The sequence below is a fragment of the Nicotiana tabacum genome, chromosome 6 (genome assembly GCF_000715075.1).
Source record: "Nicotiana tabacum cultivar K326 chromosome 6, ASM71507v2, whole genome shotgun sequence".
NCBI lineage: Eukaryota > Viridiplantae > Streptophyta > Magnoliopsida > Solanales > Solanaceae > Nicotiana > Nicotiana tabacum.
Window position 1 is genome coordinate 142,388,910 of NC_134085.1, and position 17,091 is coordinate 142,406,000.

The 17,091-nt window shown below is 35.4% G+C and overlaps 1 protein-coding gene across 1 annotated transcript; it reads left to right on the top strand.

The window, feature by feature from the left end:
* The first annotated feature begins 11,645 nt into the window (after positions 1 to 11,645).
* LOC107767941 (rust resistance kinase Lr10-like) lies at positions 11,646 to 17,070 on the top strand. The gene is made up of 2 exons (XM_016587049.2): positions 11,646 to 12,791; positions 15,421 to 17,070. Exons 1-2 carry the CDS (start codon positions 12,044 to 12,046, stop codon positions 16,563 to 16,565), a joined length of 1,893 nt encoding a protein of 630 aa, XP_016442535.2. The 5' UTR covers positions 11,646 to 12,043; the 3' UTR covers positions 16,566 to 17,070.
* Positions 17,071 to 17,091: the final 21 nt, after the last annotated feature.

Consider the following 17,091-nt stretch of genomic DNA (forward strand, 5'->3'; position numbering starts at 1 on the left):
GATTTTTCCTTTTTTTTATAAAACAAACCTGTTAATTCCTAAATTGAAAAAAAACTAAATCCTAAATGTATTATATTATTTTATTTATTTATTTATTTGTATTTTTAAATGCATTAATAAAATTACACACGCACATATACCTATGCAGACAAACAGGAAATCCGTACAATATTTCCTAAAAATAACACATAATTAAAGAAAAGACCTAATTTCGGGAATTATTTTGGAGTAATTTGTATGAGGAAAAAATCATGTGCTCACAGGGAACACTTCGATTAAAGTCCATTTGACCTCAAAGAAGTCAAGTCTGATTCAGGCCTGATTCGTTTTTTCTGTAAGCTTCCGGGGTAATTTTCTTTTCTTTCCTTCTGTTTGTGTGTTATTCGTATGTCCGTAGATTTGTTTTGGATTTTTGATTATTTTTCTGTCAATCCTCCCCATCTTCAAAGACCCTTTTATTTGGTCGATTTCTTTTCTATTTTCAGTGTTAGGTGTATGTTATGAGATATCTATTCGCTTCGACTAATGTCGTCGAATAGTTAAGTTTCGTGAACTCCCTGTTAAATGTCCCGAGTATTGAAATAATTTGGTGGCCTGTTTAGTCTATGTTGTTTGTCGATTGATTGTTCATATAATAGTTTGTATAGTCGACCTGAGTAACGTCGTCGTATACTAATTAGTCGCTAATCAACTAGAATCAACTTAACTCTTACTGTCTGACTTTTGTTGAATGGTTGCGGTGAACTAATTATAGGTTATTATTTGTTAGTTGTGGGGGTTCGAACTAGGTTTCACATAGTTATAACTGGCAAATTCAACAGAATGAAAAGGTGGGGCAAGGCAGTAATGATCAGGGGTTTGTTGGGTAATTTTGGTTTGACAAAGACTGATTAAATGTTTAGGATTAATGGGCTGTCAAATGGTTAGTCAAAAATACTATTAATCTAGTATTAGTGTGGACAAAACATAAGAGCATGGGAGTTTAAAATGAATACTTTAATGAACCCATGACTCTTGATTAGAGCAATAGGCCAAGGATGGGGAACCAAATGACTGGTATCAAGAAGATGCTTAGGCATGGGAAGTTGAAGGTATGGAGAGGAAGTCTGGATACGAGGCTGTCCTGTGAAGGTCCTTTGGGCCTATAAATGAGCTCATTGTTTTTACTAGAGGGGGGGATTTAGGAGAGAGAAAAAAAAAATAAGAAAGGTTGGAATATCATTAAGGGTCGAGAGAGAAATTGAAAGAAGAAAAAATCTGTTTTGCTTTTATTATTGAAATTAGTGTTCACCTCTGTTACTGTTGCATTGAGAGTTGCCAGAAATTTTCTGAAAGTTTGTTTGGTCCATCTTTTGTTGCCAATTCAAAATTTGGTCATCTTGTGCTGTTGGGCATTTGTGTTGCAGTCTGGGATTCTTCTGTTGCATTTGGTGTAGCTGCGTGGTATAATCTGAGCTGTTGTTGGGTTTAAATCTGTTTGTTGCTGCTGTGTTATTGTTGTCCGTTTGCTTGTTGCTGTTTGTTATTTACTGCCGGACTGTTTCTGGTTTTCATTGCTATTAAAGTGGTTATTGGCTGTTCATTGAGTTGTTGTTATTGTGGAACTGTTGTTGCCGTTTGTTGCTGTTGTGCTACTGCTGTATTACTGATGTCTGTTTGATTGCTACTGATATCATTCTTCTTCTTCTCGTTCTTATTGTCTAACATCCAGGTACACATTCTAATTTCACTGGTGTAATGATGAACTTGGAGCATGAATAAGAGTATAAGAAGAATTGCAGTCTGAACTTAGTGTAGTGGTTTTTATCTTTTTGCTGTTTGCAGTTTAGAACATTCTGTATACCCGACATGTAAAGTTTGACCTCCAAACTGTGTAATGGAACAGTTTTCAGTCTATAAGAGTTTGGTCCAGTAATTTGTCGGTGTATGTTAATCAAGAAAAAACTAGTGGTGTAGTAGTGATGTTCGGCCAACAATGGTTTCACATAGGGTCGGTTAAGAATGACAATGCAGTAATCGCGTTTGTTTCACCTTGGTTCATCAGTAGATAATGTATATTTCAAAGGCATGCTAGGCAGTTTGGATTATCGCAAAAAAGATAAAAATCGTGTAGGCCATGTTATTGGATAAATGTCGCCTGAAACATGTAGTGGTATCACCTAAGTTAGATAGGGTCAGTTTCAGTCTTTTCGCCTTTAAGTGTTAAGCGTGTATGGAATAATTAACTGAACCTCATACGTATGCCCATCGATGAACAAGGTTGCCATATGCATGTCTACTTTTTCCGATCCAATCAACTGGTTATCACATTTTGCGAGCAGGTAATTGAAAAGTACTTCCCGTTTGTTTTATTCCAGAGACGGATTTAATAGAGAAAATGTAGTCATTTTAGGATATCCTTTTAAAATAAAAATGAGACGAGCCTCGCCAAATAAAACGCGTAGATTGCGGGGCCCTCACAAAATGTATTGCTTTAATTATTTAGCCTTCGGGACGAGCCGTTTAGCAAATTTCACGGTTTTCCCAAAATAACAATACGTTAGTCTCTTTAGGACACGCTTTAATAAATCTTACCTTCTTAAACTCGGGTGCACATTTATGTGACCCAAATCCAAATCTCAATAGAATCGAAATGCGTCTCTAATCACGGGTACATTGATTGTGACGTGGTTCGAGATGCGTGTCCATGACATTGCAAATTCCTTTTAAAAGAAAAATAAGAATGAGATGAGCCTCGTCGAATGAAAAATACAAAATTGCGGGGGCCTCAGTAAATATTTGATTTTAAAATTTCTTAGACTTCGGGATGGACCATTTAGCAAAATTCCATGGCCCTACCCAAAGTAAATGATACGCTAGTCACTTTAGGCGCGCCTTTAATAATTTAATTTTCTTAAACTCGGGTGCACATTTATGTGACCCAAATCCAAATATCAACAGAGTTGAAATACGCCAACAACCACGGGTGCATTGATGTGACGTGGTTCGAGATGTGTTTCCACGATGTTGCAATTCTTGATAAAAATAACAGTAAATGATAAAAGCGGTTAAAAGTTAAATTTTGCACATAAGTTCATATTTGTATAAAATCAGATAATCAAGCCGAATATAACAGTTGAGCGACCGTGCTAGAACCACGGAACTCGGGAATGCCTAACACCTTCTCCCGGGTTAACAGAATTCCTTATCCGGATTTCTGGTACGCAGACTATAATATGGAGTCATTCTTTTCCTCGATTCGGGATTAAATTGGTGACTTGGGACACCCTAAAATCTCCCAAGTGGCGACTCTGAAATAAACAAACAAATCCCGTTTCGATTGTCCTTTAACTGGAAAAAACTCCTACGCCCCCGCGGGGCGGAAAAAGGAGGTGTGATAGCAGGTATGGGAGTCAAGTCCGATGGTATACAAGGTTGTTTGCCGTAGGTGGTTTTGTCCATGTAATTGTATGTTGCGTGCGACCAAGAAGAAGACAGGTATGTGGAAAGTGGGTAAATACATTCCCACCCACACATGCGAAATGGACACATTCAACGGGAATCACTTCAACTTGGATATTGACTTGATTTCTCTTGTACTTATTCCGCATATCGAAGCGTCCATAAGGTATACAATCAAAGAGTGCATTACATCGGTCCACCAGGAATATGGCCATACCATTACGAAAAGAAAGGCATTTCTCGGGCGCAAACGAGCGTTTGAAATTGTCTACGGTAATTGGGATAAGTCATTTGCATCTCTGCCAAAGTACATGGCCGCACTGCAGCACTTTAACCCCGGGACAGTTGTTGAATGGAAGCTTGAGCAGACTCCGGGAACACCAGAATACATATTCAATTACGTGTTCAGGGCGTTTAAGCCAGCAATTGATGGTTTTTCGCATTGCCGACCAGTAATATCCATAGACGGAACTCATGTCTATGGAAAGTACGATATCAAGCTATTGATAGTTGTGGTTGTGGATGCTAATGGACAAATATTTCCTCTAGCTTTTGTTGTTTGTGCCAATGAAAGCACAGAGACCTGGACGCTGTTTTTGAACCACATGAAAGAGCACGTTGTCAAACAGCGTTCAGGTATTTGTCTAATATCTGATCGGCACGGTGGTATATTAAGTTCTGTGGAGAACTTGCCTGCATGGCAAGAACCTTATGCATACCACCGTTACTGTGTGAGGCACTTTAAGGCCAATTTCCAGAAGGCACATCCCAACAAGGATCTACATGATTTGATGTGGATGGCAGCAACAGACCACCAACAGCATAAATTCCGGAGGCATATGGATTCTATCAGGCAAGAAGACGAGGCAGCCTATCGTTGGTTAATGCGACATGACCCTGAAAAGTGGACGTTGCATGCGGATGGTGGCAGACGATGGGGAATTCTTACTACAAACGTGTCAGAGTCCTTCAACGGGTTATTGAAGTCGGCAAGAGGATTGCCCGTCACAGCCATGGTGCGGATGTCGTTCAAGCAGATGGCGGAGAGGTTTGTTCAACAGTCTGCAGCTGCAACGAAATTGATGGAGAGGGGTGTTGAATTTATTCCAGTGCCTATGAAGGGATTTGAGAAATACAGACGGCGAGCACATTGGTATTCATTTTTGCAGTATGATAGCGAAAGAGGTGTTTTTGAAGTTCGCACCGCTATCCATAATAATCGGGGTAATAATGTACATACTGTAAACGAATTTGTAAGGTTATGCTCCTGTGGGAAATGGTCCATCTACCACATGCCTTGCTCACATGCCATCAAGTGTTTTCAACGTATTGGTTATGCGGAGACCAACTATGTTGATCAACAATATAGTGTTTCCAAGTATCTAAACACATATAGTAGTCAGTTGCAGCCAGTGGGTTCTGAGCATTATTGGCCTCCGGAACCATTTAAAATGGTGTGTAACAATTCCTATTTGCGTAAAAGACAGGTGCAGAAGAGAACACGTATACGGAACCAAATGTATGTTAGTGACACCGTTTATGCGCGCAAATGTGGTATATGCTCGCAAACAGGACACGACCGTCGTAAATGTCCTTCAGCTGGTTTGGGTGGCAAAACTAATCAAGTTCGTGGTGGGTGTTCTTCTAGTGTACCTAACTACCCCATGAGTTGATGTTGTAATAATTAGTTGTTATATCTATGTTGCAAGATTTATGAAATAAAATTATGCTTGTTAACTATTATTTGTACTTTCCCATTTTATCTATTTAAATAATAATTTAATAAAATTATCTGTATATTTATTATGTGTGCGTTGTCTTGTCGAACTGAAAAAGCTGACCAGCTGACATAAAGTTGTCTTGTCAACATCATGATATTTAACAAGCAAAGTATAGCGCCATTAGATAGTCCGTTATGTGTGTGTTGTCTTGTCGAACTGAAAAAGCTGACCAGCTGACATAAAGTTGTCTTGTCAACATCATGATATTTAACACACAAAGTATAGCGCCATTAGATAGTACGTTATGTGGGTGTTGTCTCGCCTATAAATAACGGGCTCATTGTAGATATTTTGTTTGCTCAAAATTTACTAAAAGCAAATATTTTATTAAAGGTAAAGTTTTTTTTACTAAAAGCAAATATTACACAAATGGCTCAACCTCTTCGTCCACCAAAGTGCAACTGTGGAAAAGCATGCTTGATGCAAAATTATTGGGAAGGTGGTGAAGTTGGACGCTCTACTGGCACTGTATGAACCAGTTTTACAAGGTTCCCGGCGAACCTATTTGTGATTTTAAAGAATAGGTTGATGAACCATGTTATCAGGAATGTTACAGAGAACAACTATAGTTTCTTCATAATATGTGTTTAAGACAACAGGAACACGAAAAAGAAAGCAATAGAATTATTGCAGACTTGAGGGCGAACCTGAAGGAGGTGGGAGAAGAAAAATGGAAAACACAATGGAATTGTGAAGCACAAAAGGATCGGAAAAAAAAATATAAACTGGAACTTGCGGAGGTAAAAGCGAAATTGAAAGAGGTAGAAGAAGAAAAAGAACAACTGGAAGAACGATTTAAGTGGTTGGAGCGGAGAATAAATAGCAACCGGGGCTAAACATTGGCATGTATGTGTTTAGTGTATTTTTCATATTTCATATATTTTTATTATGTTGGCCTGCTATGTTTGTGTTTGTGATTGTGTTTGTGCTGTAGTAATGTTTTCCTTGTGTGTTGTACTAAATTTTATTTTAATTGAAGTAGAAGTTAAGTTTAAATGCTTGTGTTGTACTACATTTTATTTTAATTGAAATGGAAGTTAAGTTTAAGTGCTTGTGTTGTACTAAATTTTATTTTAATTGAAATGGAAGTTAAGTTTAAGTGCTTGTGTTGTACTAAATTTTATTTTATGAAATTATCAAACGAATGGAGAACTAAAAAAAGTAATGCGCATATTCGATTAAATAATATTGTTAATATATACAAAAATATTATTTACACCATGTCAATGTGTCCCGCATCCGGTGTGTCTCAATGCAGCCGCTGGCCTGAGGCGCATCCCCTCCCGCCCGGGTACGGTATCAGGATCATCATCATCAAGTCGTCTCCTTATAGCCGGATGCGGCGCAGGATGACATGTATCGGTGGTGTTGTCAGCTCCAGTAGAAGGCTACATAATAATATGAAACTTAGTATAGAAAACTACATAACAATTCACAACAATTTATATTGTCTTACCATCATCGTCTCTAGATCTTGAATATAGTCATCCGTCGCTGCATCGCATGAAGCCTTAAAAAGGAAATTAATAAACTTAAAGAAAATAAATAAGTTACAATTAAAACAAATTCAAATTCAATACTAATAAACTCATACTTGCGCATGTGATGTGGAGTCATAACTCAGTCGGCGCCCACTATAAAAATCTCGGGTCGGTCGATCCTCAACAGTGGTAGACGGGCCTGAGAAGTATCTACCCCAATCCACTCCTTAAATATCCGAGCCCGTGATCAATAAATGACCCGATGGGGTCACCTGCGATGGCACTGGAGTGCAAAAAATGCCAAGGCTGTAAGACGGCATGTCCGTCTCATGCATGCCACCTGCCATATCAGCAGCAACATCATCAGCAGGAGCCTCAACGCCCCCTTGCCGGGGACCACCTCCTCTCCGCCCACGACCACGTTGCCCGACACCACCAGCTCGTCGGCCACCACCAGCTCGTGGGATGCCACGACCCCGATGGTATTGTGCTGGGTCCACATAATCAGCCTCGTGTGCCAAACGCTGATCTGATCGGGCTCGCTGCAATGTCTGGGCAGCCACATCCATGAATCGACGACTATACTCCTGCATGGCCACAGGATCGTGGACATAACTCTGCATCTGCTACCTCATATGGTAGACGGTATGCAATCCAATCGCCTGCACAAAGTAAAAAATATAAATGATATATTTGGCACTAAATTATAGCTATATAACTAATAATAACAGAAAACATGAAAGGGCCTCGTGTCTCCCGGCGTATGGGACGTACCGACCGTGTGCCTGATGAACTGGGTTCCCGATAAAAAGTCGGGAAACAGTGCGGTACCATGTCATATAACGTGGAATAGGAAAGTGCTGCGGAGGTGGGGTCAAGTCCCCTCGCCTGTCCCAGGTACCAACTGCTCGTTAAGCCATGCCATAAATGTGTCGTCCGCCCTGGACCGATCATCCCTCTCATAATGTAAAGCATGCCATGCAGGCGGAGTCGGTATAGGTTGCGGCAGGCCAAACTGACGAAATACCCGCTCGGAGGCATGGTGCTCGACAATATCGAGGCATATGAGCGGGACAGAAGCCCTCCAAATATGTCAGCCGAACGTGCAATACGCTGGCAGGGTACCTATCACCTCATCGATGTACGACGTCCAGATGAACTATCAAATAAGAACACAAACCGTTAGTATGCACAACACTAAGTTAATCTATAACAAGTAAGTTTAGTTAGATATTCACTTGTGCATCTTCCAGCAGATCCAACACATCCCTGCAGAGGGGGAGATTATGATGGGCATCATACTCTCGTGCAAGAGTACGACGCATAACCCACCTACAGGCTAGAGGGAGTTGCGGAATTTCTACATTAGCCGGTAGCTGTGGTAGAGGTGGCTGAAACTACAGAAATCGCTCCCAGACCCAAACCTAACATACAAAGTTGGCGTAAAGTATAAGATTAAGTATAACTAGGTAGAATTGTAACTAATAGACATATTATTTGAATATGTTGTCACATGTAGAAGCCGACAGAAAGCCAGTAACGTCTCTCTGTGTGCCGATGCAAGCCCGACACATCTGCCTGTACAGATATGAGATGACAGCACCACCCTAGCTGTACAAAGATGTATCCTCGAACCGGGCAATATGATGCAGAAAACGGAGGCTCACTAAGTTCCCCAAAGTGTTCGGGAACAAGACCCCTCCAAATAGAAGGAGCAACAACAGCCTCGTATATCGTTGTACATCCACCTCCGTAGACTCATCGGTGATAGTATGGTGGATCTACACCAGGTGGTCTCTAATGGGGACCAACTGTATATGACTGGACCCATACGCTACCGCCTCATCCTCCGGCATGAAACCCGTGAGCATGTGCAGCATATCCCAATATGCCTGCCGCGAATAATATCTCATGGTCGGAGGCAGTAAAACTGGCAAGCCATCAGCGGACAGGCCATATAAAATCTCAGCGTCCTGGAATGTGATGGTGGCCTCGCCGATGGGCAAATGGAAAGTGTGCGTCTCCGGTCGCCACCGCTCAATCAAGGTCGTGATCAAATCATAGTCGAGTTGTATCCGGCCAATACTAATAATCCTATATAATCTCATCTCCTCCAAGTAATGGACCACGCGGGGAGGACTCAAAAACTCCCACAATAGATCCACTCTCCTAGCCCGGAAAGTCTGCGTAAGCAATTGTCCGTCCCATATATACTCGGATCTATGCTGGGGCTGTAGGGCTAATAGATCCAACATCCGAGGGCCGGGATGTATAGTCGCGTCCATGTCGTCAACTGTAAATTCATATTTTTTAATAACTTAATTGTACAAATTATATATATATATATATATATATATATATATATATATATATATATATATATATATATATATATATATATATATGGGTTCAGGGCTCGATATTTTGAGGACCAGTGACACTAAACTATCATTAATAATTATATGTTTTTATTATAATTTAAATTCATATTTTTTAATAACTTAATTGTACAAATTATATATATATATATATATATATATATATATATATATATATAATTATGTGTTTTTATTATAATTTAAATTATTATTTTTTAATAACTTAATTGTACAAATTATATATATATATATATATATATATATATATATATATATATATATATATATATATATATATATATATATATATATATATATATATAATGTGTTTTTATTATAATTTAAATTCATATTTTTAATAACTTAATTGTACAAATTATATATATATATATTCAGGGCTCGATATTTTGAGGACCAGTGACACTAAACTATCATTAATAATTATGTGTTTTTATTATAATTTAAATTATTATTTTTAATAACTTAATTGTACAAATTATATATATATATATATATATATATATATATATATATATATATATATATATATATATATATATATAATTACGTATTTTTATTATAATTTAAACTCATATTTTTAATAATTTAATATATATATATATATAATTTGTACAATTAATTTATTAAAAAATATGAATTCAAATTATAATAAAAACACATAATTATTAATGATAGTTTAGTGTCACTGGTCCTCAAAATATCGAGCCCTGAACCATATATATATATATATATATATATATATATATATATATATATATATATATATATATATATATATATATATATAATTATGTGTTTTTATTATAATTTAAATTTATATTTTTTAATAACTTAATTGTACAAATTATATATATAAATTATATATATATATATATAATAATGTATTTTTATTATAATTTAAATTCATATTTTTAATAACTTAATTGTACAAATTACTAATTATGTGTGTTGATACAATTATTAACTTAATTGTACAAAGTTTGCATTTTCAACTACCAGTATAAGATACTTAAACAAAAGGAATTCTAAGCTAAAATACTACACATTACTACGCTACAAGGCTCTAAATTTTACTACGCTATAAGGGTCTACGTTTTACTACGCTAAAAAGGTCTGGATTTTACTACGCTAAAAAATAATCTAAACTAACCATAAACAACAAATAAATTTAATTGCAAATAAAATACAAAACGGCATGAAAACACATATATATAAATCAGGATATTAACAAACAAATTTATTTTACTAATTTATATTTTTTTATAAAACACTAATATTAAATCCGGATAAATTTAATATGCTAGTTTCGAAAAAAAATACAAACCGAAATAGAACACATACAAATCAAATAATATATATTATTATAAATGTTTCAACTTAAAATAAATCGAAATACCTCGATTTAGAATTTTGGCAAAGCAAAAAGATTGAAATTTTGACTCTGGAATTGTGAATCAACAATAGCACGAAACTCTAGTCGAATGTGGGACCCTTTTTCTTCGAGTTTTATGTATCGAGGGGACCCAAATTTTATTTTATTTTTTTAAAAAAATGGCAGAAACGGGGTATTTGGTGGGGGACCAAGAAAGATGGGGGTTTAAAAATGGAGGATGAATCGAGTGGAAGACGGAGGGGTATAAAATATCTATGTATAGCGCCACTATACCCGGCGCTATACATTAATGATGTATATATAGCGCAAGGTATTGTGGCGCTATACCTGGCCATGTCAGCTTTTACAGTATAGCGCCACAATACCTCGTGCTATACCTTAACGGTGTCGTTACTGTTAGTATATAGCGCCAGGTATTATGACGCTATATATAAAAAGATCATTTTTTTACCACCTATTTGTATAGTTTGACTCCAAAAAATCACATTTTGATTCCGGACTCCTAAAATTTATGGGGACACGAGTAGGGCCTTATGGATCACTTGGTTGGTGGGATCAGGATAAAAAATAGAATTATTTTATCTCGTATTTAGTTATAGGCAGTAATTAGTTTGAGAACTATTTTGTATTAAAATGGTGGGATTATCATTTTAGATATCTCATATAAAAAGTGGGATAATTAATCACATGGGATATACCAACTAATAGAATATCCTTGTATATTCCATCCCACCAACCAAACGAATCCTAGCAGTAAGAATTATCAATAATTAAAAAACAATTAATAGAATTCAAGAAAATTAAAGAGAGCAATGGTGATTTTATTGATTCGTTACCTGAGGCCTCTTGTATCCGTATTAGCTAATTATAGTAATAAAATAAATTATACTCCGAGCCTTTATTGTGAGTAGAATATAATAAGTGAGGCGTGGGAATATCCCTTTATTTGTTGTGCGCGTTTGCCAGGGACGTTGAGTAATTTGACAGGGAGTTGGTGGTGGGGCCGGGGGTATTATTCCTTTTTATTGTTCTTTGGCCAACAAGTACACGCTGTGAACATTTTTAAAAAAAGAACATTCATCCTTCCCATGCCTTACACATGGAAGGTCTAAGCTATAGAAATTGCTTTTTGGTTCTAATAACACTAGTATTAAAATATCACAACACGCCTGTTATATAATCCTTTGTTTGATGTGAACCTATTTCCTTTTTGATCCGTGCCAAAAAGAATGACCTTTTTTTTTATTTGGAAACAATTTACCTTTATGCAGTGATTTATACCCACACAAAATATATGTACCTTATTTTACACCACAAATTCAAAAGTCTTATCTCCTTTCTTAAACTTCGTGCTCAGCCAAATGGGTTCACATGAATTGAAACGGAGGGAGTAGTAAATATATCCAGATTATGGAAAATTGCATAAGAGGAAGGTTCAAGCTTCTTTCTTTCTTTTATTCTGCTAGTATACACAGATATGTACATAAATTAGTGTGAGGGCGACTTTGCAATCATCAAAGACTGTTTGTTTCTTTTCCCCAAGAGAAAATGACCCCAATCCTTATTCATTTGTTTCTTCATCTACTGCTACTACTACACTCTGGCGTAGAAGTAGCAGCCCAAGATAAATGCTTGCCAACAAGATGTGGCGAATTTGGTCCGCTCATCCGGTTCCCATTCCGGCTAAAAAATCAACAACCACCTGGCTGTGGCTACCCTGGTTTCGAACTATCTTGTACATCAGACAATATTACTCAATTCATGCTCCCATTTCCCCTGTGGGCATCGACCAAGAACATTGACATTTCACTATCAACCAATGTTTCTGTTGGGGAAATTGATTACAAGTCACAGAAAATAAAAGTATCAGGTTTCAATCCTTTGTGTCTTCCAAGGCACCTTCAAAACATAAATGCGTCTGCTTCTCCGTTCACTACAATTCCTCAGGATCCATATGTTGGCTACACTTTATTCAATTGTTCCTCAGACAAAGGGTACGCAATTCCTTTTGATCGGATAACTTGCCTTAGCGGCCCACATTATGACGTCCTTGCTCTTGCCTCTTCAATGAGTATCTCTTTTTTACCATCTTCTTGTAAATATATGTACAATATTTCATATATCCCAGACGAGGTACTTTCTGGGCAACGAGAATTAAGTCAAACCCAGATTCCTCTCCATTGGTCTGAACCATTTTGTGGGAATTGTGAAGCTGATGGAAACTACTGCAAGTTGAAATCCAATGGTTCAGGTAGCGAAACCGAATGCGTTGACGGCCCAGGAGAACCTAGCAAAGGTACTACTGTCTTTAGAGTTGACTTATTAAACTCAAGTGACAAGTTAATAAATGTCAATAGTATATGGTAACGTTATTCTATATTTGACTATTTTAGTTAAATGCAACTCTATATATACGAAATTTGAATTAAAAGATAATTTTGAAATTATAGATAAAGCTCTAAAATTCAAATTCAAATTAAAAAAAAATTATCTTTTTTTATCATGTTATCATACGTAATTCGGTTAATGATCACATGCAATTAGGAACTTTTGTTATTTTTTCTAATTATTTAAATACTACTTCGCCTCTAGCAAAAAAAAAATACTTCATATAAATATAAACTCTTTCACATTTAATATCCTATAAGTATAGTTCTTTGAAACACTATAGCTAGATTTGAATAAAATGAAATTCTTTTAAAATAAATGTAATATATAGGGTACACGTTTATGTTTATATAAATAACAAAAAAGAGTTTACAAAACCAAATAAAAGTTTACTTACATATATAATAAAGTAAACATACATGCTGGAGAAAGAAACATCACAAAATCAGTCAATGTTACAAAAATTTATTTCTTTTTAGTTCTTGAAGAATATTTGTTTGAAGAGTCAATTTGCATAAATGGACATCAAACAAATAACAAAACTTTGGCTATACAATTGCAATCATTAATTTCAATTTAGCACGTTCAAGAAATTGACGGGTATAAGCTGAAACCCCTTCATTTAGCTGTAGTCAAGCCAATATTGCAAGGATATAATATTTTTTTCGTTGAAGAATTTTATTTTAGAATTATTAGATTATGTGAAAGGTTTTTTTTTCAAACTCAACAAGAGAGAAATTGATTTCTAATTGATAGTTTCTATAGTGACTTTAAGTGTAACAAAAAAAAATATAAAGAAAAAATTGGTATGACGTGAATTTTTTTTTAAATGTAAACAAATTATTTCGAGAAGACTCTTTACTTTTTTTAATTCAAAATAATAAAAAAAAGATATTTTTGAATATTAGTAGAGAGTTTTAAAATTATTATAATAGAAGTTATATTATGGATAAACTAAAAAAACTGAAATCTTATGGAATATTTACATAATATCCGGCCATATTTATTGTTTACTTTTTATAGCTAATATAAATAGATGATATACCGACAACACACGATTATACACATATTATATATGGATTATATATAAATTACACACCATTCAATTTTTTAATTTAAGTGGTCAAGTGAGCACCTATTTAGGCTGATTAGATAGAGCCAAAAGAAAAATATGAAATAATTTCAACCAAAGACTAAAAATATAATTAAGTTCATATGTGGACAATTTTTATTAAAACTCATCCTTTTATAGTGAAATAAATTATTTTTTTGTAACAAAAGAAATAATGACATAAAAAATAAGATAAAAGAAATAAATATTGAAAATAAATTTCTTCTTATGTTTCATCTTTGTTGAGTATAACAAATTTGAAAGTTAGTCTTATCGATTTCAAATATATTTTTTTCAACTCAAATACATAGATTATAAGATAAGGATATCTTAGATTTTTTTTTTAATTTACATTATGTGCCGTTTTTAAAAAATTATTATTACTAACCAACTGATATAATATTCGAGACACCTATGAGAATAGTGTAAAAATAAAATTATCACTACGAGTATTGAGAAAATGTTAATCTTTTTTCATGTAGTGTTTCTTAATTAATATCTGACGATTATATATAATTATTTAGAAGGTTTAAATGTTAAGGTTATTTATATATAATTCAAATAACTAGGATATTTTACATGGTTAATGTCAAATATCAATTTGGAGTAAAAAAATCACTCGCTAAAGAATTTTTTATATTATTAGATAGCCAAATAAAATGAGTTTTGAATTAAGAATAATATTTTCAATTACACTATTATATAAATAATTATTATTGAAAAATAATGTTTTAGAAACTGATATTTTATGAAAGAAATATTTTTTAAGAGATATCAACACACCAAATAAGGGGTAAAGTAGTAGTAAAAAAGTTAAGTCTTATCCAAAGAGTCATTCATTGTCTCAACATTTGATTGTTTTGCCATAAATATGAGTTATTATTTTGTTTCCTAACTATTTTTAGGATCAAATGACACCGGCAAGAATTGTATCAAAATAGAAAAATAGAAGAAATGATTAATTTGTTTCATGTAGTTAATATCCAATGATTATCTACATTTACTGAGAAAGTGTAAATTTAAGATTATTTACATACAATCCAAATAACTTAAATATTTGACATGATTAGTGTCTGCGCATTTGCGCGAGTACTAATACTAGTTAGTCATAAAGGGATTGAGAGTCTTGTTTAGGGGAGAACGTGAGGCAAGTGTTATACTGTCACTTATGTGTGCATCTTCATGAGGTTGTTCTCTCGATATATTGTATTCTCTTTATATAGTGGATTACTCATCTCCCCGTAGGTCAATTGACCGAACCACGTTAAATGTTTGTGTTTTTTTTGGTGTATTTTTCTTATGTTCTCTGATTTATCGTTGTTCAAGGTTTGCTTAGTTAGCTTCTGCATGATACTTGATTATTTCGATCCTAAACACTTTCTTTATAATAATACAAACTGATAATGCTATCATCCTCATTTTACAGGGCTGTCAAAAGAAGGCATTGTCGCAAGTGTACTGGGTGGTGCGTCTGCTTTTGTAGCAGTCTACGGACTAGTCAAATTGAAAATAAAGAAAGAGGATCAAAAAAGGGTTGAGAGGTTTTTGGAGGATTATAAAGCTCTCAGACCTACAAGATACAGTTATGCAGATATCAAAAAGATTACAAAGCAATTCAAGTATAAACTAGGTCAAGGAGGTTATGGGAAAGTATACACAGGGAAGCTGACCAAGGAAATTCTTGTTGCGGTTAAGGTCCTTAACAATTTCAAGGGCGATGGTGAAGACTTTATTAATGAAGTGGGCAGTATAGGCAGAATTCACCATGTGAATGTTGTGCGCTTAGTTGGATATTGTGCTGATGGATATCGACGAGCTCTTGTGTATGAATATTTACCAAACGATACGCTTCAAAAGATCATATCATCAGGGAATGGAAACACGTCACTAGGTTGGGAGAAGATGCAACAAATAGCTGTAGGAATCGCCAAAGGGATCGAGTATTTGCATCAAGGGTGCAATCAAAGAATTGTACATTTTGATATTAAGCCTCATAATATCTTGCTAGACCAAGATTTCAATCCAAAAGTTGCAGATTTTGGGCTAGCAAAGTTGTGTGCCAAGGACCAAAGTGCTGTATCAATGACTGCTGCTCGAGGCACCATTGGCTATATTGCCCCTGAAGTGTTCTCCAGGAACTATGGAAATGTGTCATATAAAGCAGATATTTATAGTTTTGGCATGTTGTTGCTTGATATGATTGGTGGAAGGAAGAAATTTGAAGTCGCAAATGAACAGAACGATATTAGTGAGATTTACTACCCAGAGTGGATGTACAAACAACTAGAGAAAGGAGAAGAAATAGAAATCCAAATTGAGGATGAAGATGACAGCAGCATAATCAAGAAACTAGCAATTGTAGGACTTTGGTGTATTCAATGGTCTCCAGCGGATAGACCATCCATGAAAGTTGTGATACAAATGCTAGAAGGTGAAGGCATTCCCATTATGCCAGCAAATCCTTTCGGCTCTATAAATTCGCCAAACGTGGGTTCAAATGCAGAAAGAAGCCAATTCGGCTGTGAGCTTGGAAGCAGTTTTGGAACTGGTGCAAGTTTGAATATTGAGTAACTGTGATATATAATATTTCTCACCTTAAAGAAAGAAACAAAGGGAAGGAGGCCCTCCCTACTTCAATGGAAAGGGGCGAGTCGCCATTTCACAGCCGCTCCTCTACAACTACCTTTCCCCAAACATGATCACGAACGAAGATAGAGAATTGCGTATATAGGAGGACGAAACGAACCAACCCGGTTGTCCTGATCGGAATGATTGAATCGAGACACTCTTTCTCTTATAGCGGAATTCCCCTTCACTTGCCAAACCTTCTTCTTCCTGGTCCTATCGAACCAGACACTGAATACCTGGCCGTACCCAAGTCTAGTCTGCTAGCATATCCTTGGTGTATACCTATATCAATTTGGTTGAATAGGACTTTGAATATTTATTTCTCAAACAGCATCTATACAAAACAGCAACTAATCAGTCTTGCAAATTGCATCATGACCATTTGGCATGTAAGATGAGGATGATATCATTATTAGCATGTACTCCAAAAACCATGAGAAAAAAAAAAGTTTTATGGATATTTCTCTAA